Genomic DNA, 24,086 nt, shown 5'->3' with positions numbered 1-24,086 from the left:
GTAAACAGGTGTGGAATCTGGCATCCATGGACCTGATTTTGAGACCACCTTCCATTACTCACAGCTGTGTGGCTGTAGACACATTATCCTGTTTGAGTCCTTTTTTTTTTTTTTTTTTTTTTTTTAATGGCCACACCCACGGCACATGGAAGTTCCTGGGCCAGGGACTTTATATTAGCCACAGCTGCAGAATAGGTTGCTGGATCTTTAACCCACTGCACTGGGCAGGTGATGGAGCCTGTGCCTACATAGCGACCCAAGCCACAGCAGTTGGACTCTTAACATACTGTGCCACAGTGGGAATTCCCTCTTTGATTATTTTCAGCCATAAAATGGGGATAATGATTCTTAACTGATAAGATTGGTGTAAAGAACAATTTTTAAAAAGAGTTATCAGGCATGTGAAAAATATTTTATACATTGTGAGGTGCTGTACAAAGTTCATTACTGTGATGCCAAGGTGTGGGTGTCTAGCAGAGTGACCAGGGGTGGGCAGGGGCCAAGGGATACGTGTGGCCCAGTAGAGAGGCATGTAGGAACTCTCAGAGTGATTTGTTAAGAAGCAGGGACCTGAACACATTAAGGAGGGGATGCCTCAGAGCTCAGGGTTCTGGGGGAAGCCCAGAGACTAGTGCCTTCTCACACCTACCTTGGTTATGCTAGACCAGGCAGGCTTGACACCACACACAAAAAGCAGAAGGAGGTGTGCAGTGGATGGGGGGCCCACACCCACACACCACCCCCCTGCCCAGGGCACCTAGGACATACTCAGCTCTGCTCTTCCAATTCTCCTTCTGGTCCCCAGCAAGTGTGTTCACTCTCTGGCTGCTGCTGCCATCCATTCATCCTTAACCCACATCTGCCTGCCTGACCTTTCCACAGATCCAGAGTCCCAACCTGCTCCATCCTGGATGGCAGTGTCTCAGACAACCTCAATCAAAAAAGGCAAGAACTGAACTCCTCACCCGCTCCCACCCCAATCCTGGGCCTCCTCCTGTGTTAAAAGAACCACAACCTCCAAGTCCTCAAAACTAGAAACCAGGGAGTCGTTTTTATTTATTTTTTGCTTTTTAGGGCCGCAGGTATGGCATATGGAGCTTCCCAGGCTAGGGGTCCAATTGGAGCTACAGCTGCCGGCCTACACCACACCCACAACAACTCCAATCCGAGCCACGTCGGTGACCTACACTACATCTCATGGCAACGCTGGATTGTTAACCCACTGAGCGAGGCCAGGGATCGAACGTTCAACCTCATGGTTCCTAGTCAGGGGAACTCCTCCATTTCTTAAAGTACAATGTAATTCATTTTAACTGAAGGTAAAATGTTTTCCATATTGAACATTCTGAATATGAAACTTTTTAAATTATTAAAACTCAACTTGGAGTGAATCATCAGCCATAAACCTACCTTTTTCAGGATTTTAATCAGGCAGTCTGAAGCGCAGGAACAAAGTATGGTGTCAGTTTGGAGAACTTATTTCAGCAACCACAAAGCAGACTATCCTGTCCTGGAGCAGATCAAAACCAGCTTAATTCTGTCTTAGCTCTGTTACTCAGTTCACCCTGTTGGACGGTACCCAAGGGAAACACGGACTATAAACAATAAAAAGTCACAAGGCCTGAGCACCTAGGCCTGCATGTCACCGGGCTGGCAGCAGTGTGGCTAAAGCCAGTCTTGGCCTCTGAGAAGCACCTGTGTCCCTGGGGCCATGGGGCCCTCTATCAAGTGTTATGTTTTCCTTCTCAGCCATTATTTCCTGCCACTTCCACCCCTGCCATCAGCAGGCATCCTCTGCTTGAGGTGGGGCAGTGAGGGCAGTAGAAGCTTTTAGGTGCTCAGTGCAGGAACAAAACCTGGTTCTCAGCCCCATAAGGGGGATTCCTCCCCCCTTGTGATGGCCCATCAACTCAGCGGCCTGATAATTCGTTGACCTGTTCAACATCACCCCTCTTCACCTCCATTCCCCTTCACTGCCCTCTCCAGGGCTATATTCCTGAATTCTGGAACCATATCACCTCCAAAGACTTAAATATTCTACATTTCCAGCTCAACCTTTTTCTCTTCCAGTTTTCTCACTCATTCACTCCCACTAACCCTTCTTCATGGCCACAAAATACACTCCTTGACATTATCCAGCCCTCTGGCCTCCTCTTCCATCTGTCAGTTCCATTCTGACTCCACTCCCTTCCCCACACACACACTGGGTCTCACAGCCAAGCATATGAACTACTCTCCCACCAGCACCTGTAATTCTCTTCTGCTTTGTACTCCTAACTCACCTATCTAGCAAAACGCCAACTCTCGATCCCTCCAGCTGGTCTGGCTTTTGGCCTCTAGTCACACGCTGCTGAGCACAGCTGGAGGAAATCACACTACTCATTACACTGAGGCAACAACAAGTAAATGGTTTCCAGCCTGAGCTGTGTCACGCAAGGGACAACTGGTTTGCTTTCTTTTGATCAGCTCTCATGTCCATTTCCTTTTTCAAAAATTCCAAGTCTTTCTTAAACCTCATACCAAATTCCTAGCAGCAGATGATGATACAATCTGTTATTTCATAATTGAATTAAAGAGGCTGGAACTGCTTCTACTTCTGTGGGCCCATTCCCCTCCCCCCCTTCAAAGCAAGGTCAATACAGAGGTACATATCGAGGCTATGAAATGAAGACAACCTCAGCCCTCAAGGATCTTACATTCCAGAGGAAGCTAGACAAGCTAGCATGAGGTTATAATAGAAGCACAGAGGATGAAAGTATGTGAAAGTGGAGAACATCCAAAATAAGATGCATCTGAGACTTGTTGGGAGACTAATGGAAGAAATGCGCAGCTTCAGAGCTGTGATTCATTATCTCCATCTCCACATCTCACCTCTTAATGACATTACCATCCTTTTTTCCTCATTAAAAAATGTGATAATACATAAAATTTACCATGTTAACTCTTTTTAAGTGCACACTTCAGTGGCATTAAGTACATTCACAATATTGGGCAGCCATCACCATCACCTATTTCCAGAAAACATTTTTGTCCATCTTCCAAAACTGAAACTCCACACCCATTAAAGAGCCATTCTGTCATGTGTGTCTCTTTAGGGCTGCACCTGCGCCATAAGGAGGTTCCCAGGCTAGGGGTCAAATTGGAGCTGTAGCTGCTGGCCATAGCCATAGCCACAGCAACAACGGATCTTTAACCCACTGAGTGAGGCCAGGGATCCAGCCTGGGTCCTCATAGGTGGTAGTCAGATTCGTTTCCACTGGGCCATGATGGGAACTCCCATTCTGATATCTTTTTATTCACTCCAGCATGAGACTGTGGGTGACATCCTGGATTCCTCTTCCTTCTCACTTGGCTCTGCCTGAAATCCAGCACCTGGCCTAGCTGATTTCAACTCCTAAACTTGTCCTGTATGTACAGTTTCAGTAGCTTCCTCATGATTGCTGACCATCATCTTGCCTCTCTTCTCCTGGTCTGTTGAAGGACAAATGGCAGACTTTGGGATCTTGCCCGTGGCTCTGTACATCCTGTTTCTCCTGGCTCAGCCTCACATACCCTGGAGAGAAGCCATGGGGAAGCATGTCCACATGCTGTCTCACATCTCTGTGCCGTTGCACATGCGAGTCTCCCAGCTTGAACTGAATTTCCTTTCCTTGTCCACCTGAAACACCAGTCATCCTTTATTTTTTATCTATTTTTTTTTTGTCTTTTTGTCTTTTTAGGGCTGCACCTGTGGCATATGGAAGTTCCCAGGCTAGGGGTCAAATCAGAGCTACAGCTCCCAACCTACACCACAGCCACAGGGACGCAGGATCCAAGCCCTGTCTGCGACCCACACCACAGCTCACGGCAATGCCAGATCCTTAACCCACTGAGCAAGGCCAGGGATCGAACCCATGTCCTCACAGATCCTAGTTGGGTTCCTTAACCACTGAGCCATGATGGGAACTGCCTAGTCATACTTTAAGAGGTAAGTTAAATGGCTTTCCTTCCTGACACCTTCCTAGCTCCCCGGCCCCACTTCCCTGATCCTTTTGATAATACTGAATGTATTATCCATTATACTTTAATTTTACTCTTTATCACAATGTACTATAATTGTTTATTTCCCCTTGCCTGAGGGCAAGAAGCATGTCTAATTCATTGCCATACAGCCCTTGGCACCAAGGCTGCCATGTATTTCCGTCAGTCTTTGCCCAAAGGCAACTGGCAGTGGCTGAAATTCCTGCCCCGAGGACATGGTGCTCTCCTCTCATTCACACAGAGCAGCGGATGTGGGAGAATGGTGGCTCTGCCAGTCACATGGTAAGGGCTTGTGTAATGTTAGTGTCCTCTCTCTGTCCCTTCTCTGCTCCTCTATCAGTTGATGCCACTGCTCTTGGGAGTGTGACCAAGTGTCGTCCTGGTCTCCAGACATCTCCAGAGCCGTGAGGGCACGGAGCCCTCAGGGGGCAGCCTTCTTTGGAGGAGAGATTTCCTTGGCTCCTCCTCTATTTAGATTCTGGTTTACTGGCAGGGTATCTCTGCTAAAACTAAACAGTAACTTATAGCCTTTGAAGGATTAATTAGTCTCTCAGCATTATTATTATTATTATTATTATTATTATTTTGGCTGCACCCATGGTATGTGGAAGTTCCTAGGTCAGGGACTGAACATGGGCCATAGTAGTGACCCGGGCCACAGCAGTAACAACGCCAGTTCCTTAACCACTAGGCCATTAGGGAACTCCAACATCTTAAGAGTTTTAAACCTACAGGATTTATGGGGCTTTTCTATTTGATGGGATGGTGAACACAAGCAAGGAGGCCTTCTTTCTCGCTTTCCTTGACCATGGTTGATATTGCTAATCCATCACAATCTCACAAGCTTGAGACGTCTCAGAATCCTAGGCAGGACATGAATACATCCTTGAAATTGATATTTAAAATAAAACATTTCTTATCCTTGATCTAATCCAACTCTGTATTTTTGAGTAAGGTGAGGATCTCTGTCCTCCACGACCCTCATTCCTCAACTCCGTCCCTTCATCTCTAGTTAACCTTGACTTGGGATGATTCCCATTTATCATTTCATGAGCATTTTTTTTTTTTTTTTTGCCATTTCTTGGGCTGCTCCCACAGCATATGGAGGTTCCCAGGCTAGGGATCTAATTGGAGCTGTAGCCACCAGCCTACACCAGAGCCACAGCAACTTGGGATCTGAGCCGCATCTGCGACCTATACCACAGCTCACGGCAATGCCGGAACCTTAACCCACTGAGCAAGGTCAGGGATCGAACCTGCAACCTCATGGTTCCTAGTTGGATTCGTTAACCACTGCGCCATGATGGGAACTCCTCATGAGCATTCTTAAATGGCCTCTTCCCAGCAAGTCTTTCCTCAGCAGTTTCATTCCTTGGAATAAAGCTCTAGACAGTTCAGCACTAAAAAAACTTGGCCTGTTTAGCTTCAGAGAGTTGCTTTAGTTTCCTCACTTATTAGATAAAGAGTTGAAGCCCAGAGACTGAAGGTTCTGAGACTTCAAAACAACCTATGACTGAGCTGGGTAAAGTCCAAATATTCTAACTCCCAGGCCATGGTTCTCTCTCTATACCTCCGTGAAGCTAAAGTTCAATTCTCATTAATCCTCAATATATGGAATCATAGACTTCAGAGTTAGAAAGAATCATATAGAGTACCTTTTCCAAACTTCTAGAGAAAACGGAAGTTCCTTTCTCTATGCTCCATTTTGTGTGAGTGTTTTAAAAGGGACATGTTAAAATCTAGAGAATTTAGGAAGCAGGAGATGTGGGTAGTGGAGAACCACTGAATCTGTTATCAGTTGCTGTTTATCCACTGCCTGACTATATGCCATGGGCTCTTGGTGGGCACTCACTTTGCTTACACTTTCCTGGCCCAAAGCCCTGTCCTGAAATGATCACACATTAACTGACCAGATGATCTGGGGCTCTAGTCTCTTCTCTTTATTGACTGTTTTCCTTAATCTTTAGGAAACATAGGTCATCCCCAAATAAATAAATAAAGGAATAAAACAAAACCTGAAAGTTGGGGAGATTTTTTTTTCTCTCTCAACTTCCTGACCTGCTTATTTGATTGCTGCAAATAAAATACATCAGAAACAAAACCAGACTTCCTTAATTCGTTTTATCCTAGATACAAAAAGTAGCAAAATCATGGTGATACTTCTGGAAATTATTTTAAAAATTTGATCCCAAATGCAGATTGAGCTTACAAATGGTTGATGTGGCTAGTGGGTGGATGAGAGAGTAGAACTAAGTCCTAGAGGATTAACTTGTGATGATTTTATATGAAAGATGCACTTCAGCCTCACTGCGAAACATATAACCTATCAGACTTTAATCAAAAAAAAAAAAAATCAGACTACTGAGGCATTTTTGCCCTACTTCTCTCTCTGATGCATTCCTCTATTGTGTAAATCCTGAAGTTTACCCAAGTGAATGTACTGGTGGGGCTCATGAGACAAAACACTGGTAATCCATAAACTAGGCATCTTGTAAACTTCAAGTTCAGACTGGCCACTATTTTGATAGCCAGCTATTGGTTAGCCAAGGGCAGACGCATTCAACTTTTTCATTCTCTAGCATTCTCTAGCCTGTTCTATCGTCCCCATTCCCTTGGTGAACTGCAACTTACCTGTCACCTCCTCTTTGAACTTCTCCCTGAGGCCCCTGGGCTAGAGTTAAACACTTCCTCTTCAGTGTCCTCACAGGACTTTTCACATAACTTTAACATGTTATCTTTAAAATCTCTGACGTTACTCATTTGTTTATAGCGATTTCCCCCATAAGACTGAATTTACTGCCAGAGTCCATGACTTAATTCACCTTGGTAACTCCAGCATTCATAGTACCTGCTGAATAAATAAGCACTGGATAAATTGTGGTTGAATAATCCATGAATAAGTGAGTAAAGAGTGGTCTGATACAGTCTTTTAATTCTCTTCTATTTCTTTGTTCTGTGATCACATTTATTAAGTATTTTACTCAGCACTAAGCTTCACTCCATGCCATAAGAGGGAGGTAAGCTCACCCTACAGAGTATTTTTGTTTCCTCTTGGAGGCTGTGTAACTATGTATTACGCCCTTCTTTTTTTTTTTTTTTTTTTTTAAGGAAATGTCATTTACATCACAGGTATGCCAACTCCTCAACCAGGTGAGTGAACTCTAGGTAGGCTGAAAAACTGGATAAGACATGATAAGGAAGGATGGAAGCAGTTCCACTCTTTTCACTTAATATCACTCTACATACAAATTATTTTCCTTTACCAGAGAAGTACAGAAGGACACCAATTTATCCAAGGCACTGGAATATCATTGCTTTTTTTTTTTTTCTACACTACTGAGTAAAATATTTGAAGCCAGAACAGTTCAAGATTAAGTTTACTTATTTGTTTGCTTATTTTAGGTGCTGGCTTATGTAAAAGAGTGCAACTGATGAAAATCTCTGGGTACTCCAGGGGAAAACAAAACTGCATAGATTGAAAAAGCAGTCAAACAGCCCATAAACAAAGAACTCCTTCTGCATTCAAACACAAAGATACTCTTATTCTTGGAGCATTAACTCTTTCTTTTGCCCATCTGGACCTGAAGATCCAAGGTTAAATACAGCAAAGGGAGCAAGATTTCCATACCAAACGTCACACATCTCTCCCCTGGGGCAGGAGGAGGGAGAATAACAAGCTCTAAAGAAAATTCCGCACCTGGGATCAGCCTTGAGGCCCTCCGCAGAGTCCCTCAAGCCCTTCTTTTCATGTGGTTGTCCCACCATGAAAAAGGTATCCCTGATGGTAGGGCAACCATCCAACAGGGATCTCAGGCTGTTGCAGTACGCCATGATCTGACCCCGAAGAGCATAGTGAGACATGTGGCGGTTGAACCTGAAAAGTCAGAAGAGATGATGTCCAGAGGTGAATCCAAGTTGTTCCATCTCTTACAGAACTTCCAAGATCTATGTCCTGGGAGACTTTTCAAAGAGAATAGAGGACCTCTGTTAGGAAGAAACTTCCGCTTGGTCAGGCTGCCCTTGCCTGAGAGCAGAGGCATGGACCTCTTCCAAGTGCCTCTTATCTGCCACTTCTTTTTTTTTTTTTTTGGTCTTTTTGCCTTTTCTGGGGCTGCTCCTGTGGCATCTGCAGGTTCCCAGGCTAGGGGTCGAATCGGAGCTGTAGCTGCCGGCCTATGCCAGAGCCACAGCAACGCGGGATCCGGGCCTGTCTGCGACTTACACCACAGCTCATGGCAAGGCCAGATCATTAACCCACTGGGCAAGGGCAGGGATTGAACCCACAACCTCATGGTTCCGAGTGGGATTCGTTAACCACTGAGCCACAATGGGAACTCCTCTTATCCGTCACTTCTGATGCTGCTTCCTCTTTGTGTCAGAGGGCAGTTTAATTTGCTTTTAGCCAACAGGACTGTGGTTAACCAGTTGATTCACTGTCTGGATGTCTATATACCACTGCTATTTATTGAGTTCAGTCAGAAATCAGCACATGTAGTTCACATACACTATACTTACTTTTTGCAATATTCAACTATAACGTCCCTCTTGACCTTCCCAAGTTCATCCTGTAATAGAAGAGAATGACAGTTCTCCTATTAGACTGTTGGCTATAAGAAATCCCCAAGCTTGGAGTTCCCGCTGTGGCATAGTGGGTTAGGAATCCCACTGAAGTGGCTCAGGTTACTGTGGGGGGAGTGTGTTTGATCCCAGGTTAAGGGATTCGGTGTTGCTGCAGCTCTGGTGTAGGTCTTGGCTGCAGCTGAGATTCAGTTTCTGGCCTAGGAACCTCTATATGCTGTGGGTGTGGCCGTAAATATTAAAAAAAAAAAATTTCTCAGGAGTTCCTATTGTAGCTCAGTGGAAATGAATCTGACTAGTACCCATGAGGATGCAGGCTCAATCTCTGGCCTCACTCACTGGGTTAAGAATCTGGTGTTGTCATGAGCTGTGGTGTAGGTCACAAACACGGCTTGAATCTGGTGTGGCTGTGGTATAAGCCAGCAGCTTCAGCTCTGATTCAACCCCTAGCCTGGGAACCTCCATATGCTGTGGGTGTGGCCCTATAAAGACAAAAAAAAAAAAATTAAAGTTCTTTTCTGATCTAGGAGTCTGTGTCCTCCTGCATCCTCAGAACAGTAGTAAACTAACTTATTAGTTTATGAGTAGGCTAAAATCCCAGACCTTGACAAAACTGACACTTACAGCATCTGAGCCCTTTCTAACCTTATAGGCATTGGCTATTCCTGAAGGACAGTTAAAGAGCTAATACATTTTTCACTTGGTCAATATTTTTAAAAAATATTATAGTTAAAAAAGTAATTTAATATCTCAATTACTGATCAAAAGGGGTTTTTGCCCTCATCATTGCTCAGCAGTAATTTAGAAGGCCTAGCCTTCATCATATCAATCTGTAGAACTGGATTAAGTAAATTGAAGTCCTTACTTTTTAGTCACAGGCAGGGACAAAGCCTAGAGATTATAAACTTTGTCATTTCATTCCCAAATAACTACATATTAGCCTAATGACTTCCTCATAAAAAACTAATGAATAATGAAATGATATCCATAAAATTAAGCAGTACTTCTAATTGATTAAAGCCTTAAATTTTATAATACTGTTCAAATGATTAGGTTAGTATTAAACCCTTTAATAGAAACATGGTGGTAGTGTCTACAAAACCAAGATAACAGGTGAATTAGATAGTTAAGAGTCCTTACCTTGTCTAAACCCCTAAGCACCTGTGGGTCACCCAGGAGTGGGCAAATGTTTCAGAGTAGGTGCTGAAACTAGTTCTGTTTAGAAAGTGACAAAACAAAATGCGGCCTTGGAAAAATGTACATATTTCAAAAGCCAGACAGCAATTAGCTTGAATACCTTTCCTTCTATTTCTCATTGAATTCTCTCTTTTTTTTTTTTTTTCAGTTCTTTATATTTCCAATGGTTCTACCCAAGTAGGCTGAAAGCAACAGATTCCAAGAATTTTTATTTGCTCAAACGTAAAAGATGACGCGAGCTCTAGGGAGCCCTCTTACCACACTCACGAGGTTCTGCATTCTGTCGGCGATGGCTTGTTTCCTGAGGAGGAAGGCATTCAGCATCATGTCCCTCAGCCCCACCTTTTCTAGTTGAATAGACACAAAAGCTTCTGGGGCCCTGACAAGTGAACAGAGACATGTGAGCCCAAAGCAGGAGGTAAGTGGAAACATAACAAGAAGACAATTTGAGAGCTCTCTGGGGGACAGGAACACCTGGGGCCACATGCTGGGACTGCAGCAGGAGAGCAGGAGGCTCTGGTTCTCACCTGCTTCAAGTCTCTCTCTCTTTTTTTGTCTTTTTAGTGCCACACCTGTGGCATATGGAAGTTCCCAGGCCAGAGGTCAAATCAGAGCTGTAGCTGCCAGCCAACACCACAGCCACAGCAATGCCAGATCCAAGCCGTATCTGCAACCTATACCACAGCTCACAGCAATGCTGGATCCTTAACCCACTGAGTGAGGCCAGGGATCGAACTCATGTCCTCACGGATACTAGTTGTGTTCATTACCGCTGATCCACAACGGCAACTCCTCAAGTGTTTCTCATATTCCCTGGGGATGCTGAGGTGATGTGAGCCTCACTGGGGACCCCCATGCACCAACAGTCCCTCTTCAGTCCCAAACTTCATAACCTGGCCCAGCGTTTGTACTACCAAAGCCCCTTTATGCCATCCTGGCCTGAAAGGTAGGGGCACCTGGACTGAAGTGGCCTCCCAAAGGTCCTCTTGACTAGACACATTGGACTTAGATCTTCCATCCACATATTGGGAATGTGGATTTAGAGCACTTAAGCTCTGGCCATGTGTCAGATTAACGGCATCTTGAGAAGCAGGATAGCTTTGCCTGTTATTTATTTATTTTTTCATTCTGAATTTGCCAAAATTAGACTACAGTGTCATTGGTATGCCTCAATAAAATATTCAGAGTATTCATAATTATTACAGAATAAAAATCTTTTTCTCTTTTTCTGTCATGGTGAGAAGGGATCAAGGTATAGCAGGGCGGAATCCCCGGTTTACAGGTAGATGTCTGTCAAGGCCATGCCTCCAATAATGCACCATTCCATTATTCTAAGCAATGGAAAATTCTTGTTAGAATAGTGAGGGTAGTTCTGTGCTTTTCTGTTTAAGATAGACATGGAAAATCTGGAGGTGCTCATATTCTTATTTGTGTTCTACCCTCTCTGGAGTCAGAAAAACATAGAGGGAAGAAGGTGGCAGAGAAGAGAGGGAAAGAAAGCAGGATAAGAAGAAGTTCCCATTGTGGCTCAGCAGTAATGAACCTGACTAGTATCCATGAGGATAAAGGTTCTATCCCTGGCCTTGCTCAGTGGGTTAAGGATCTGATGTTGCCATGAGCTGCAGTGTAGTTCGCAGTTGTGGCTTGGATTTGGTATTGCTGTTGCTATGGCTGTGGCTGGTAGCTACAGCTCTGATTCGAACCCTAGCCTGGGAACTTCCACATGCCAAGGATGCAGCCCTAAAAAAGAAAAAAAAAAAAAGGAGGAGGGGGACAATAAAAGACAAAAGAGACTGAAATTAGGAAATGTTGACTCTCCTTCAAAGACTGGAGCTGAGCTTTCTCAATGTTCATACAAGGTCTTAAAAATTTAACACATGCTGGCCTCTCTGGGAGTTTAGGTATCCTTCAGTCCCGTAATACTGTTATTAACTGATTTAACAGAAGATACTCTTATTATTATAAGTGACCTCCCACCTCCATGTCCATGCCAGTACCTTTTAGTAGCCTGGAATCTTTCTGAAGGATGAGTAAGGGTGTCTGGGACTTTTGGAGTTGGGGCTAACAGAATGCTTTCTATGCCATTCACAGTTCTGGAATTTCTTCTTCTGGTTGGACCCATTCCACTGTGATTTCTTGCACCTGAACTTATTTCCTAAAATATTTCAAACCAAAGTGAATTAAATCTTTTGGATTTGTAAGTCCTGTGGTACTGGCTGTAGAGTTATCTCACAGCCACAACTGACCCCAAATTCATGTAAATGGCTGGGTACACAGCAGGTAGGAGGGGGTGGAAGAGAGAGGAGAGAAGGGGAGGACAGCTGAGAGTAAGGGACTGAAGAGCAGAGAGATATTATCTTGCACAATGAAGGGGTGAGGCATTAAGTGTGACTATTTCCAGAACAGAGTTTCTAAAGTGCTCTGGAAAAAAAAAAAAAAAAAACCTCGCCATTTTACAAGGTGTCTAGTTGGAGTGCTTTGTACAGTGGCCTCTGAAGAAACACAGCTGATGGAATTCATGGCTACAGGATCTGAAAAATCATCTCAGGGTGCCCATTGTGGTATAGCCTAAGCAGATGGAGGTGGCTATATATGCTGCCCTGCATAATGTAATAATGAAGCAGGGAGAGGTGGAGGGAGAGTGGGGGGAGAAGGGAAGAAGGAGGGGCAAGAAAAAAGGGAGATCTGTATTTTCAATATTCCTATTGGTTATGGGGCTATAGGGCATGATGGATGGAATTCTTTCACATTTTTCAAAATGTAACTAAAGTTACATTTTTTTCCTTCTAAAAGAAATTTAGGGAGTCCCCGTCGTGGCTCGGCAGAAATGAATCTGACTAGTTTCCATGAAGACTCAGGTTTGATCCCTGGCCTCACTCAATGCGTTAAGGATCCGGCATTGCTGTGAGCTGTGGAGTAGGTCACAGACGGGGCTCACATCTGGCATTGCTGTGGCTGTGGTGTAGGCCAGCAGCTGAAGCTCTGATTTGATTCCTAGCCTGGGAACATCCATATGCTGCAGGTGCAGCCCTAAAAAAAAAAAAAAAAAAAAAAAAAAAAAAAAAAAAAAAAAAGACAAAACAAAAAGAAATTTAGTTTCTTTCTAACTAAAAGAAAAGTATTACACCTTCAAAGGAAAGACTTGTTCTTCAAAGAGAAATAAGCTCTCCATAGCTGAATTACTGAAGGAGACATAAGGAAAATGAGGCAAAAGGAAAAAATCTTGGGTAAAAAGTCTATAGTATCCATTTTGATTTTTTGTGAAGACCCTTGGACTATCCCAGTCTCCTGGAAATAGTAGAAAATACCAGTTCAGAAGACTCAAGAGGTCTTAGAAGGGCTATGAGTGAGCTAATAGTACACGTATTTAATGTGTATAGGGACGAGCACTGAATGCACGGTTGTACATAGCACATGTCATGTGACATCAGATTCCAGTCCTGGCACTTAGCTGGTGATCTTGGCTCTGTTACTTAACTTTTCAGAACCTGTTTCCTCACCTAGAAAAAACAGATGATATCCTCCATTTTCTGGGGCTGTTGAGAGGATTCCTTGAGCCGAGGTATATCCATCATTTAGCTCCCTGCCTTGCCTGGACGATAGAAGCTGAAGTGAACCCTTAACTCCCTGACTTCCTCGCCTGCACTCAAAATCCCAACCATGCCCATTTATTGTTTCTATCCTTAATTTCTTTCTCTCTTCTAGCCTCTTCCTACAATTATGTTCATGTGTATTTTATTCTTAATTCTCCTACCCCCTCAAGGTTCCTCTTCAATTTGGACCCAACTTCTTAAAGAGTTATTACAGACCAAATGTTTGTGTCTCCCCCTAAATTCTTATGTTGAAGCCCTAACTCCCAATGTAATGGTATTTGGATATGGGGCCTTTGGGGGATATTTAGGGTTAGGTGAAGTCATAATCTGATAGAACCCTAATCTGAAAGGGCTACTGTCATTATGAAGAGGAAGAGACACCAGAACTCTCTCTCTTTCTGCCCTGTGAGGACAGGAAGAATGTGGCCTCTGCAAGGAAGAGCACTCTCACTAGACGCTGACCATTCAGGCTCCTAGATCTTCGACTTCTAGATTTCAGAACTATGAAAAAAATAAATTTCTGTTGTTTAGCCCTCCCAGTCTATGGTATTTTGTTATGGCTGCCCCAGCACACTAATGCAGGAGCTGTAAATATACCCTGCTTCTACATTTCTATCATTCTCTCACTCCTTCACTCTGGCAGTCTGGCTTTCACTCCAACCCATTAGAACTGCTTTCTCAGAGTCAGCAATGAACGTTTGAGAATGTCAATTGCCTCATTTTAATCCCTCCTCTTCTAGTTCTTCCATCTACATTTAACTTTTTCCTCCTCTCCCTCTTCCTCCTTCTCCTCCTCTCTCCCCTCCTCATCCCCCTCCTAAAAGTAATAGCTTCATCAAGGTATAACTGGCATTCAATAAACAGCACATACTTAAAGTATACAATTAGATAAGTTTTGCCATATGTATACAACTGGGAAACCATCACTGCAATCAAAATAATGACCATAGCCACTCCTCCTACCTCATCCCCTTCATCAAGCAATCAACTATTGCTCTGCATTCTGCAACTATAGATTAGAATACATTTCCTTGAATTTTATAAAAATGAAGTCACGCAGTATGTGACTTTTTGTCTGGCTTCATCCATATTGTTGTATGTATCAACAATTCATTTCTTTGCATTGCTAAGTAATATTCCATTATATGAATATGCCACAATCTGTTTATCCATTCATTTGGTGATAGACATTTGGGTTCTTTCCACTTCTTGGCTATTTTAAATAAAGTGGCTATAAACATTTATTATGCCTTTATTTATTTATTATGTAGGGATATTGATTTCATTTTTCTTAGGTAAATACCTAGGAGTGAAAAGGCTGGATCATAGGGTAAGTATATATTTAACTTTCTAAGAAACTGCCAAACTGTTTCCCAGGGTAACTGGCCACTTTGTATTCCCATGTGTATGAGTTCTAGATCCTCCACATCCTGCCAAGACTCAGAATGGTCAGTTTAAATTTTAACCAGTCTAGTTGGTATGCAGTGGTTTCTAACTGGAGTTTTAATTGCATTCCTTTAATAATTAATGCTGTTGAACATTGTTTTACATGTTTGTTTGCCATCTGTACACCTTCCTTGGTGAGTCATTTCTTCTTGAAATAATTCCCATCTTTGGTTTTGATAGCAGTGAACAATTTTATTCTCTGTCTCTTTCCTTCCTCTTCTCCCTCCTTTCCTCTTGTTCCCTTTCGATGTCTCCATCATTTATTACTCTTTACTATCCCATATTACTCTTTACTTTCCTGTCCCATATTTGTAGGAAAGTATATAAATTACCACACATAGATATTCCCATATATATTATGATATATGCTCATATATTCATATATATAAATAACTCTAATGCATTTCTGCCCCTCCATGTTCTGTGAATCTTTCCAGGCTATTATTCTAATGCCATCCTACCCCTGCTCTGTGCTCCTAGCCAGTGACTTTCAACACTTGCTCCCTAAATGGATCTCAGGGAGTGACTTATAAGGCTCTCAATCTGGACAACCCACTTATATTGTTTTACATATTGGTATTCTTCATAAGGCTAAATTAATTGAATAAAAGATTCCATATGTCAACTATGCATGAAAACCATAGGTGGGTCAAGCTGGGCTTCTCATTTTTTCCCCTAGTACCTATCTGCCCTTTTATACTATCCTTGAGTATCTGAAGGCTCTTCTCTCAAAATGATCACATGTTCATCTCTGCTCATCAAAACTTATTGTTCAAGTTTTTCCAGATGTCCCCACTTTGTGCTGTCCCTTCTGGCTCCCCAGATGTGACCTCTCTTTTATTTAAATTACTTCTATAGCTTGTTGAATCTCTATTATTCCTTGTATTTGAAACACTTATGTGTCCTCTTTGACACACCAGGTATGAAACGTACTTCAGTGTTATCTAATGAGCCTAACTTCAAGTAATTACAGAATTAAGATTTGGGGGTTGAATTTTTTTAAATCAATTTAACTTACTCTATCTCTGTTTCCTACTTAAGTATTTTATTTCAGTGGGAATTATTATTTTGCAGTAGAAGTGGGGATTGAATATTCTTGCCATACATATAAAACTTACACTCTCTTATTAACATGAAGAGTAAAAAAACAGATGGACAGGTAAATAAATGTGATAAAGGGCAAATGTGGCGAGCTATATAGAATCCAAGGGCCTAAAGAATGTTTAAGTCCATCTGGAAAATTGAATTCCTAAAGTAATATTTAGTTTTATACCGAAATTATATTCATCAGTACATATATACAAGAGAGAACTATACAGTTGTTTTCAAAAAGGACTAAAAATCTCTATGAACTGATTTGGAGTGATTTCCAGGATTAAGTGAAAAAAATGCAAAAGATTATTATACATAGATAAAATCCAAAACCCCTTCATGATAAAATCATTAAGAAGCTAGGAATAGAAGGGAATGTCATCAACCTAGTAAAAATTATCTAAGAAAAACTCATAGCTAACATCATACTTAATGGGAAATATTGAAAGCTTTCCTCCTAAGAATAGGATAAGATAATAATATCCACTCTCACCATTTCTATTCAACCTTGTACTGGAGGGTCTAGCTAGGGCAATTAGGCAAGAAAAAGTAATAAAAGGCATTCAGATTGAAAAGAGAATAACAAATTTATCTCTATTTGTAGATGACATAATCTTTTATATAAAAGATCCTAGGGAATACATACACACATAAAGTATTTACAAGTTTAGAAAGTGCAAGATACAAGATCAGTCGTACTTCTATAAAGTAGTAATGAATACTGAAAATGAAAATAAGAAAACAATTCCATTTATAATAATAAAAAACTAAAAAATATTTTTGAAATTAATTTAACAAAAGTACAGAACTTGTACACTGAAAACCACAAAGCACTGTTGAAAGAAATTAAAGAAAACCTAAATAAATGAAAAGACGGCCCATGTTCATGGATCAGAAGACTTAATATTGTTAAGATGGCAACAGTACTCAACTGATATACAGATTCAATGCAATCCCTGTCAAAATCCCAAAGGGTTTTCTTTCTTTTTCTTTTTTGGCTATGCCCAAGGCACATGGAAGTTCCCACGCCAGGGACTGAACACACACCACAGCAGCCACCCAAGCCACAGCAGTGGCAACACTGCATTCTTAACCTGCTGAGCTACCAGAAAACTCCTAAAATGGTGCTTCTTTGAGGGGAAGTTGACAAGATGATGTTAAAATTCATATGAAAATGCAAGGGACCCAAAATGGCTAAAGCAATCTTGAAAAAGAGGAACAAAGTTGGAGAACTTGTACTTCTTAATTTCAAAGCTTAAAACAACTCTATAGTAATCAAAACACAGTGGTACTTGCACAAAATCAGACATTTAGATAAGTGGAATAGAACTGAGAGTCCATAAATACAATCATATGTATGGTCAACTGATTTTTGTTAGGGGTGCCAGGATAGTTCAATGGGTAAAGATCACTCTTTTCAGCCAATGGTATTGGGACAGCTGGAAAACTACACTTGAAAGAATGAATTTGGACCCCTTACTTCACATTACATACAAAAATCAAACATAAATGAAACAGACTTGAATGTAAGAGCTAAAGCTATCAAACTTTTGGAAGAAAACATAGGAGTAAATCTTTGTGACTTTGGATTAAGCAATGTGATACCAAAAGAACAAGTGACAAAAGAAGTATAGGTAAATTGGATTTATCAAAATGAAAAACTTCTGTTTCAAAGAACATCATCAAGAAAATGAGAAAATGACCCTCAGAATGGGAGAAAATACTTGCAAATCATACATTTGATAAGGAACTTGGATTCAGAATATGTAAAGAACTCTTACAACTCCATAGTAAAAAGATAAAAAAACTAATTTTATAAAAGGGCAAAGGATTTGAATAGACATTTCTCTAACAGAGACATACAAATAGCCAATAGGCACATGAAAAGATGGTCAATGTCAAAAGTTATTAGAAAATCCAAATCAAAGCCACAGTAAGATATTCTACCCCCACTAGGATGGCTAAAATATAAAAGAGAGATAATAGCAAGTGTTAACAAAACTCAAAACATACATATACCCTTAAAAAAACTTCTACATGAATGTTCATGGCAGCATTATTCATAATGGTCAAAAAGTAAAAACAACCCAATGCCTATCACCTGATGAATGGATAAATAAAATGTGGTATATCCATGTAATAGAACATTATTCATCTGTTAAAAACAAGACAAAACAAAACAAAACCCAAACTGAAGTGCTGGAACATGATTTGACATGGATGAAACTTGAAAACACTATGTTAAGTGAAAAAATTCAGACATAAAAGGCCATATATATGTGTAATTCCATTTATATGAAATGCCCAAAATAGGCAAATCTATAGAGACAGAAAGTGGATTACTGGTTGCTAGGAGCTAAGGAAAGTGGGGAATGGGGATTGACTGCTCGTAAGTACCGGATTTTTTTTTTTGAGAATGAGGAAAATGTTCTGGAATTTGATAGTAGTGATGATTTCATGAGCTTGAGAATTATACATTAAAGGAGTGAATTTTATGCTATACGAATTATGACTTAATAACAACTAAAAAAATCTGGCAGGAAAAGAGAATATATTTTGTCTTACCTTTTGTGAAAAAAAGAAGGGCAAATGTATCTGCTTACTTTTGCAAAAAGAAATATAGAAAGGATAAAACAGAAAAGAATGGAATTATTTATCTTCAAAGGGTAGGGGTGGAAGAACAGGATATATCTGCTAGTTGACTCTAGTCAATATTACAGAGTTACATACAATGGAAAAATTATTAGCAAATCACTGAAAATTAACAGGTCCAGTAAGAATTTGATCATGTGTTGGTTCACAGTAGGAAAGATGGAAGGGCGGGAAAGAGGGAAAGAAAGAAGATTAAAAAGATAGGGAAAGGGAGGGAAAAAAGAGGAAAAGAGAAGGAGGGAAAGAGGAGGATGGGAAGAAGGAAAGGACTGAGGAGGAGGGGAGAGGGAGAGAGGGAACGATGGGGCAGCTGGACAGTAGCTGGCAGTATTGGTAGCATGTCTCAGGCTTCTCCATCTTACAGGCTGACCTTGACATCAGCAGGACAGCCCCCTCGGGGAGTGTGATAGAAGGACGCCTGCTGGAGAGCCACCATTAAAGCATTTTTCTGAGTAGCTTGGCACGCAAGGGTCACTTGCATATTTTCCACTCCCGAATGTAGCAGGAGCTAAAGGAAGAAAATGTGAAAGATATTAGGAATTTATCTCATGAAAGAAAGAGGTGAAGGAGTTCCTGTTGTGTTCCTGTTGTGGCTCAGTGGTATTGAACCCGACTAGTATCCATGAGGATGGGGGTTTGATCCCTGGTCTCACTCAGTGGGTTAAGAACCCCACGTTGCTTTGGCTGTGGCATAGGCCAGCAGCTGTCGCTCTGATTCGACCCCTACCCTGGGAACCTCCCTATGTCGCAGTATGGCCCTAAAAAGAAAAAACAAACAAACAAAAAAAAAAGAAGGTAAAGAGTGAGGAGTTCCACTTTCTAAGCATGTAAATATATGGATCAAACTGCTGGATATGCTTGCTCCTCAGCCACAAGCCTGAATCTGTTCTCTCCCTAAGCAGCTTTTCATCTGTTGAAGGCAGGTTCCAGGCCTGACAGCTCTGTGTCTGGACATGGTCAGGTTTCCCGAATTGTCAGAAAAGGATGAGTAGGCTCTGATTAACTAGCAAGCATGTGCTCAAAGGTAGGCTCTTATGAAACAAGATTAGACTAATGTTCAAAACACACACACAAATACAAACCTACACATATAGAAACAAAAAAGTCCATCCGAGTAGGGGGGAGAAATAGCACTAGGTTTAGAGAGATCAAAGCTCCAATGACAAGTATATGGTTCAAAGGCTCTGTGCAAAGATGGTAAGATGGATCACTACATGTGCTTCTTTTTAATATGGAATAGAGATTATCACAAGTGGTTCTGCACTCAAACAAGGCAGGGCCACCTTTCTCTCTCTCTTTCTTTTTTGATTTTTAGGGCCTCACCCATGGCATATGGAGGTTTCCAGGCTAGGGGTCGAATCCGAGCTACAGCTGCCAGCCTACACCACAGCGACAGCAACACAGGATCCGAGCCGCATCTGCAAACTACACCACAACACACGGCAATGCCAGATCCTTAACCCACTGAGCGAGGCCAGGGATGGAATCCGCAACATCATGGTTCCTAGTCAGATTCGTTTCTGCTGCTCCCACCTCATTATTTATGAAGTGGGAAGATTTTCTTATATATGGGGGTCAAATGCATATGAATTAAATATTATAATTTTTAAAGGAATATATGAACAAATTGCTTAATTTTACTTAAGTTTCTTTAAAAAAAAATTTACCTTTAGAATGGCTTCCTTTGTATAAAAACTAAATTTGCCAACTTGGTTATTATCCACTTCAGAGATGGCCAAGACCAGAGTAGCAGGAGAATATCTGCAAGAAGAAACATGACATTGTTTTGATGTGCCATGCCCTCAGGAGATGCCAGTTCTGATGGGACAGAATGACATATGACCAGCTCTGGGACATTGGTAGGAACAGCAAGAACAGATTTTATGCTAGACTTGGTATTTCCACCCAAAGACTAAAGGGCTCCAGGGTCTTTTTGGTCTGTTTTGGCCTTGATCTCTGGGCAGTTTGGTTGTAATGGTTATCTACACTGGAGTGTCTGACATGTTTCTTTTGATCACCATGGCTCTCTCCTGTTTTTCCGTTTATCTTCTTGACCTTACTCACACAGGCTCCTCACTGACTCAGCCCCCTTTGCTCACTTCCTAAATGCTGCCCAGTTCTCGCCTTCTCCCATAGCTCCAACAATCATCTAAATGTTCTTTACAGCCATGTTTCTACCTTGAGACATGGTCCTTTGTCCATAACTGTGAGACTTGGTCAAGTTAATTTAATAACTATGATCCTTGGTTTCTTCATCTGTAAATGGGATTATCATCTATCTTGTAAGGTTGTGCAAATATTAAGTGAAATAATATACACAAATGTGTTTTTCAAAATATAAGTCACTATGCTCATATTTGGTATATGTTGTTGCTGTAGTAGCACTCCAAAGTGATAACTTGAAGGAATTAACAGACATAAAACAAATACAAATTCAAGACACAAGTTCCTTGGTTGTGTAAATCTTCCCCTGGTAATTCAGAAAGCTCCTCAGATCTTAAAGGATTTCTGGGGCATCTCTGGGAGGACCATTCACCACTTGGCCAGACCACAAAGCATTCAGACAGTTTGTGCTGATTGGTTGATTCTAGCTGAACAAAAGCATGCCCCAAAATATGCCCAGAAAATATTCACAGCAGTGCAAAATACCAGCTCTGGCAGGAGGCCCTTGATGAGCCAGAGAACAGCTTGGCTCCAGGTTGGAGAGAACCTTGCCTGAGGCCCAATCATACTTTTTTCTGCCTTCAGTTCTGTGAGGTATCTTTGTAGCCTTACATAAATTACCTTTTTTGGTTTAGGTTGTGCAGCAGGATAGAGCAGAGAGATTTTGCTTCTAGGAGACATGTGACAATGGCTGGAGACATTTGTGACTACCAGAAATGGGAGAACTACTGGCATCTGGGGCATAGAGGCCAGGGGTGCTATTAAACCACCTCTCATTTACAGAACACCCCTCTCCAAGAAAAGAGATTTACAGTTCCAAGTTTCAAAAGTGCTGAGGTTGAGAAATTCTGGGATACTATCATCCCAACCCCCTTCAGATACACTTTAGCAAAACAAAAGTGACTTTCCCTCCTCTGGAGTTATCTTTGCCTTCCTTGGGGCAGGACCCACAGCAGGAATTTCCAGGGATAGAACTAAGACCCTTAGGGGAAGGGCAGACTAGCAGAGAAGGAAAAGAGGAGGAAACAAGTTTCTTCCTGGTAAACAGCAAAGGCTGACTCTGTGTGGAGTTCCCGTTGTGGCTCAGCGGCTAGTGAACCTGACTAGCATCCCTGAGGATATAGGTTCTATCCCTGGTCTTGCTCAGTGGGTTAAGGATCCGGTGTTGCCATGAGCTGTGGTGTAGGTTGCAGACATGGCTAGAATCCCAAGTTGCTGTGGCTATGGTTAGGCCGGCGGCTACAGCTCTGATTGGACCCCTACCTGGAAACCTCCATATGCCACTGGTACAGCCCTAAAAAGGACAAAAACACCCCCCCCTCCAAAAAAAAACCCAACCCAAAACCAAAACAAAAAAAAAAGGCTGATTCTGTGTAGGGGAGAAAGATTCCTTTCCCCCACTGAGTAGATTCATGATCTATTACTAGTAAGAGTATTTTCTTTGGGGCAATGGGCTAAAACTATGGTGCATGAAAAAGAGGTTCCACTGGTTTAAGTCCATTTCTTTTACTTGCCAACAAAAGAGCCTCTCTGAGATATTGCCTGCCATACATGTTAGATTTGTACATTGCACTAGAATTTTGAAGAAACAGCTGCTCAATAAACTTTACTGAGGAGTTCCCGTCATGGCTCAGTGGTTAACAAACCTGACTAATAACCATGAGGATGCAGGTTTGATCCCTGGCCTTGCTAAGTGGGTTAAGGATCTGGAGTCACTGTGAGCTATGGTGTAGGTTGCAGATGTGGCTTGGATCCTGCCTTGCCATTGCTGTGGTGTAGGCCAGCAGCTGCAGCTCTGATTTGACCCCTAGCCTGGGAACCTCCAAGTGCTGTGGGTGCAGCCCTAAAAAAGCAACAAACAGACAAACAAACAAAACCCAAAAAACCTTACTGACTTCTTTCTGGTCCCAGGGAAAATGATATCAGGGATATGGTAAGGGACCCATGGTTCTGCACAGTCAGACAATCCTCATACTCCTTTCTACCTGGAAGCAACATGGTCACAAGGCCACTGCTGAGCCTGTGATTCCACCTATTTGAACTCTCTAATATGATCCTCCCATTTCTCAGGTATTTGGTGTTTTTAAATCTGATTATCCCCCTTGACTGAGATCTTATTTTCCCCCTTTTCTGAGAAAGAAAGAAAAAGAAAAATACTGACATCATAGCAGATAGATTATAAAGGAGAGAATTCAGAATGCAATTGCATTTGCACAGACAGTGGTGATAGAAATTATTTTTACTGGCCATTCATCCCATTGCTACATTATTTTATTTTGATTCTCTCAAGGCTCACCTGTCTACACGATCACTGGCCTCCAGCAGAGAGGTTATAAAGACAGGAGGTAGATGGGCCACCTTGTCCTCATGTGATGCAAATTCAAAGTGAACAGGCCTCATATACAAATGGAACTCTTCAAAACCCATCTCAGATGCCAGTTCCTTATAGAGACTAAAGGAAAAAGAAAAAAGAAAAAAAAAAAAAGGCAAGAATGTTTGCTATTATTGTCCCCTAGAAGGAAGGTAAGTGGTAAGAAAACCAAACCATCTGAATATACACAAGAGCAAAAGTCAAAACAAAAGTAAGCCAAGTCTGGTGTGAACTGAATGAGTCACAAAGGTTTTGAGCTGGCCCTAAGCTCTGACAGTTAAAGATAGTAATTAAAGTGGGAGGAGATATGCTTGGGCACTTCCTCAACTCTCATTTCCTGCAAGCTGGCTTCTGTCTTCAGAGCCCTCCTGAGTTCACCAATATTGCCCTCAGTGGAAGGTTCACCATTTTGCCTTAGAGCTCCTCATGTCTGACCCTTCTGTCCTGTCCTTGGGGAACTTTGTTCTCCTGGACCCAGGATCTCCACGCTTCTGCCGCATGACCACTCTCTCTCCTTTTTTTTTTTTTTCAAATTTATTTATTTATTTATTTAAGTAGCCCTCCTCTACCACCCATGCCATGTTATTGGCCTTGTTAGAGACCCTGCAGGACCCTGTGCAGGTCACTTGGACGGCCTGGAAGGGCAGCGGCCAGGCACACGCCCCCCCACCAGCAGCTTCCCCAGGGTGTGGATGATGCAGTCGTGGCTCAGGCGGACCTTGCAGAGCTGCACCCATTGCATGCCAGAGAAGCACTCCAGCTTCTCCTCTTTATTTTCAAATCCTGGTATTTCCCGGGGTTCCAAACTCAGTCCTCTTCTCATCTTCTCCATGCCCTCCTTGGAGAGTTTGTCATTTCAACCCCAGGCTCTAACCATCACCCTCTGTGTGAGAACCTGTGACCCCATCTCTATCCTGTTTTAACTCTGAGCTTTACTCTCATGTCCATGGCTTGCAGCAAGGCTCCATTTGATG

The 24,086-nt window shown here is 42.0% G+C and overlaps 1 protein-coding gene across 2 annotated transcripts in view; it reads right to left on the bottom strand.

Moving 5' to 3' along the window:
* LOC125116837 (uncharacterized) overlaps positions 1-24,086 on the bottom strand; it is a 152,847-nt gene that overhangs the window by 65,688 nt on the left and 63,073 nt on the right. For both annotated transcript variants that reach the window (XM_047762415.1, XM_047762425.1), the window contains 7 exons: positions 23,038-23,193; positions 20,246-20,339; positions 18,949-19,086; positions 11,793-11,950; positions 10,054-10,174; positions 8,536-8,585; positions 7,718-7,894 (listed from right to left, as the gene is read on the bottom strand). In XM_047762415.1, the coding sequence (XP_047618371.1) occupies positions 7,718-7,894; positions 8,536-8,585; positions 10,054-10,174; positions 11,793-11,950; positions 18,949-19,086; positions 20,246-20,339; positions 23,038-23,193 (894 nt within the window). The remainder of the gene's footprint in view (positions 1-7,717; positions 7,895-8,535; positions 8,586-10,053; positions 10,175-11,792; positions 11,951-18,948; positions 19,087-20,245; positions 20,340-23,037; positions 23,194-24,086) is intronic.

This window comes from Phacochoerus africanus, chromosome 2, assembly GCF_016906955.1.
Source record: "Phacochoerus africanus isolate WHEZ1 chromosome 2, ROS_Pafr_v1, whole genome shotgun sequence".
Lineage (NCBI taxonomy): Eukaryota > Metazoa > Chordata > Mammalia > Artiodactyla > Suidae > Phacochoerus > Phacochoerus africanus.
The sequence above is the reverse complement of the archived record's forward strand: the minus strand, read 5'-3'. Positions and strand labels throughout refer to the sequence as shown.